The sequence below is a fragment of the Propithecus coquereli genome, unplaced genomic scaffold, assembly GCF_000956105.1.
Source record: "Propithecus coquereli isolate 6110/MARCELLA unplaced genomic scaffold, Pcoq_1.0 Scaffold127, whole genome shotgun sequence".
In the NCBI taxonomy this organism is placed as follows: domain Eukaryota; kingdom Metazoa; phylum Chordata; class Mammalia; order Primates; family Indriidae; genus Propithecus; species Propithecus coquereli.
In genome coordinates, this window is record NW_012136858.1 from 1,069,959 (window position 1) to 1,072,692 (window position 2,734).

At 34.7% G+C, this 2,734-nt stretch overlaps 1 protein-coding gene across 1 annotated transcript in view; it reads left to right on the forward strand.

Moving 5' to 3' along the window:
* The window catches only part of DOPEY1 (dopey family member 1), a 145,369-nt gene that overhangs the window by 98,677 nt on the left and 43,958 nt on the right, over nt 1-2,734 (forward strand). The window contains 1 exon segment of the mRNA XM_012638177.1: nt 95-107. Coding sequence (XP_012493631.1) covers nt 95-107 — 13 coding nt within the window.

The window sequence follows — 2,734 nt, forward strand, 5'->3', positions numbered from 1 at the left end:
TGTTGATTAAAATTTGAGATCAAGTATAAAAGGTATTATTTCATGTGAAAAAGAAATTAGTATGGTATTAAAACTGTAACTATAATTTAAATAGAAGTGGTGATATGGTACAGTATATTTTTAAAATGCTAGTCATTCAGAGTATAAAGCAAGGATATGGAGAAAAGTTTTCATCTAGACTGTAGTTTTCCATTACAACATAATGGCTTAAATAGTTCATGTTTCTACATGTAATTCACATATTGGTTTTGACTAGATTATATATGTGAATTTTTTTGTTTGTGAGTTTGAAAGCTCAAAAATGGTGTTCTATATTGGAAATAAATAAATGATGCATTGGAATAGTAGGCTATTAAATAGTTTACATTCATATAATGGACATGGTTTATCCACCTAAAGATTCTTGATTTGATATTTTTGTGCTGACTTCTAAAGTAATCAAAATAAACATTCATACCATGTTACATTATTTTGCATGTGAGGATTCAGAAGTAGATATCACATTGAACAGAATTTTTTCATCTTGAATTATTTCAGAGTAGTCAAGGGGATGTGATTTAATATGGCATGTTGAACATGCATTTGTCTCTGCTCTCTTCCACAAAATGAGAGTAAAAGAATTTTAAAAGGCAATAAGGACAGTGGGGTACACCTGTGGTCCCAGCTACTCAGGAGGCTGAGGTGGGAGGATCGTTTGAGCCCAAGAGTTGGAGGTTGTAGTGCACTATGACTGTTCCTATCAATAGTACTGCACTTCATCCAGAGCAACATAGAAAGACTCTGTCTCTTAAAAAAAAAAAAAAAAAAGATGAATTTAAAAAGGCATAAACTCACAATTACAGAAAAGTTGGGAGAGGTGACCACAGAAAAATAAGAAATATCAGTAAAATATTGCATAAAAAAAAAGCACATGTCTGAGTTGTAACTTAGTAGAGAAAGCTGATATCTAACTGCCTGCCTGCGAGAGGGGTTGGACCAGTTCCTGCTGTAAAACCACAAGTGGTCTCTGAAAATAGAAATAGCAGGTACTTTTAAAGACAAAGCGTTGGGATGGGGCTGAAATCTGGAGAATTGGCTGGAAGTTTATACAAGGATCTGTTACATGCCTTCTAGATTCTTTTTCCCCAACCCATGCGGCCACTCCCTTCTCCTACTCTACTCCAGCAGGAGACTAGATCCAATTTTACTCTGTAAAGAGTTTGATAGGGTCTCTGGACCCAAGGGCACGAGGTTCACACAGGTAGAAATTAGATTTCATGCTGAAAGCCAGAGCATTCAGGAAAAGTCTACATTTTGAAAAATGGGCATCAGCCTCACCCCACTGAGCTGGCAGGAAGCTTTATTGCCTCCTCCTCCCAGGGTTCAAATCCTGACTTCTCACCTCACTAGCTGTGTGATCTCAGGATAGAAATACTACTTTATGGAGTTGTGAGAATTAAAAGAATCCAAAAATAAAGAAAGAAAAAGAAAAATATATGTATATAGTTTAGAGCAATGCTTAGCACTTAATAAGCATTCTGTAAATATTAGCTGTATTAGTATTCCTCACATTTAAATATGAATAGAGAGCCAAGGATTATCAGTCACATGAAGAAAGTCTCTAATGTGATAGACAAAAACCGAAAGAACTAGACTAAAAAAGTCAAACAATGCAGGTCACAGAAGAAAATGGAAATAATAGTAATGTCCTTCAAGGGGTAAAAATCCATGAAATAGGAAGAGAAGCTTTTATAAGAAACACCATTCCAAAAATTTAAAATGTTCTTGGATATTAAAAATTCTGTAGCAGAAACAAAGCAGTATCAGTTGGAGAGTTGGAACAGAAAGTGGATAAATACCAGAAGTGGAATATAAATTAAAAGATATGGAAAGTAGGAGAAAAGAGATAAGAAAATTAAAGGAGTGATACTGGAGGCCCAATATCTTTTTGGAGAAAGAAAGAAAACAAAAAAGTGAGAGGAGAAAAATATCAAAGAAATAGTATATTAATATTCCTAAGAAATGAAGGAAATGTTTCCAGACTGTGCCCAGCACAGTGTAAAGCAATCCATACCAAGATCAGCATGTAATTTCAGAACACTGGAGATAAAGAGGAGATCCTAAAATCTTCTAAAGAAAGAATACTGGTCACATTCAAAGGAATAATGATAAGATTTGTCAACAGGTGATGCTGGAAATTTTAATGGGAAGGTAATCTCAACCTGTAATTCAGCCAAAGTGTCACTCAAAACATTTTCAGCCATGCAATGTATCAAAAAAAAAAAAAAATTGCCATCAGTTCACATTTTTCTCAGCTCCTAAAAGATGCAGCTCCACCAGAGGAGAAATAAACCAAGAAGGAAGAAGACAAGGGATCCAAGAAATACAGGTTCCAACCCAGAAGAGCCAGGGGAATGTCTGGCATGATGGTGACAGGAGAGCGATCAAGATGACTGTGTAGCAAGCCTAGAGAGTACCAATCTAGGGTAGAATAAAAACACATTTAACAGAAATGTCCCAAGAAAGAAAAAAATAAGAGAAGGAGGAAAGAGTACAAGATTAATTACCTGAAGTATTTGAATATATAATTAGAGATTTATAGCTGGAGCATTTAGGGATGAATTTGTGATAGATATAGGGAAAACAAAGCAAACAAGGCAGTTTATTAACTCTAGGAAAAAGAAAAAGTTGTACAAGAAAAGAAATGTATACAACACAACCATAAATAGTCATGTGAATATTGGATATGGATTTA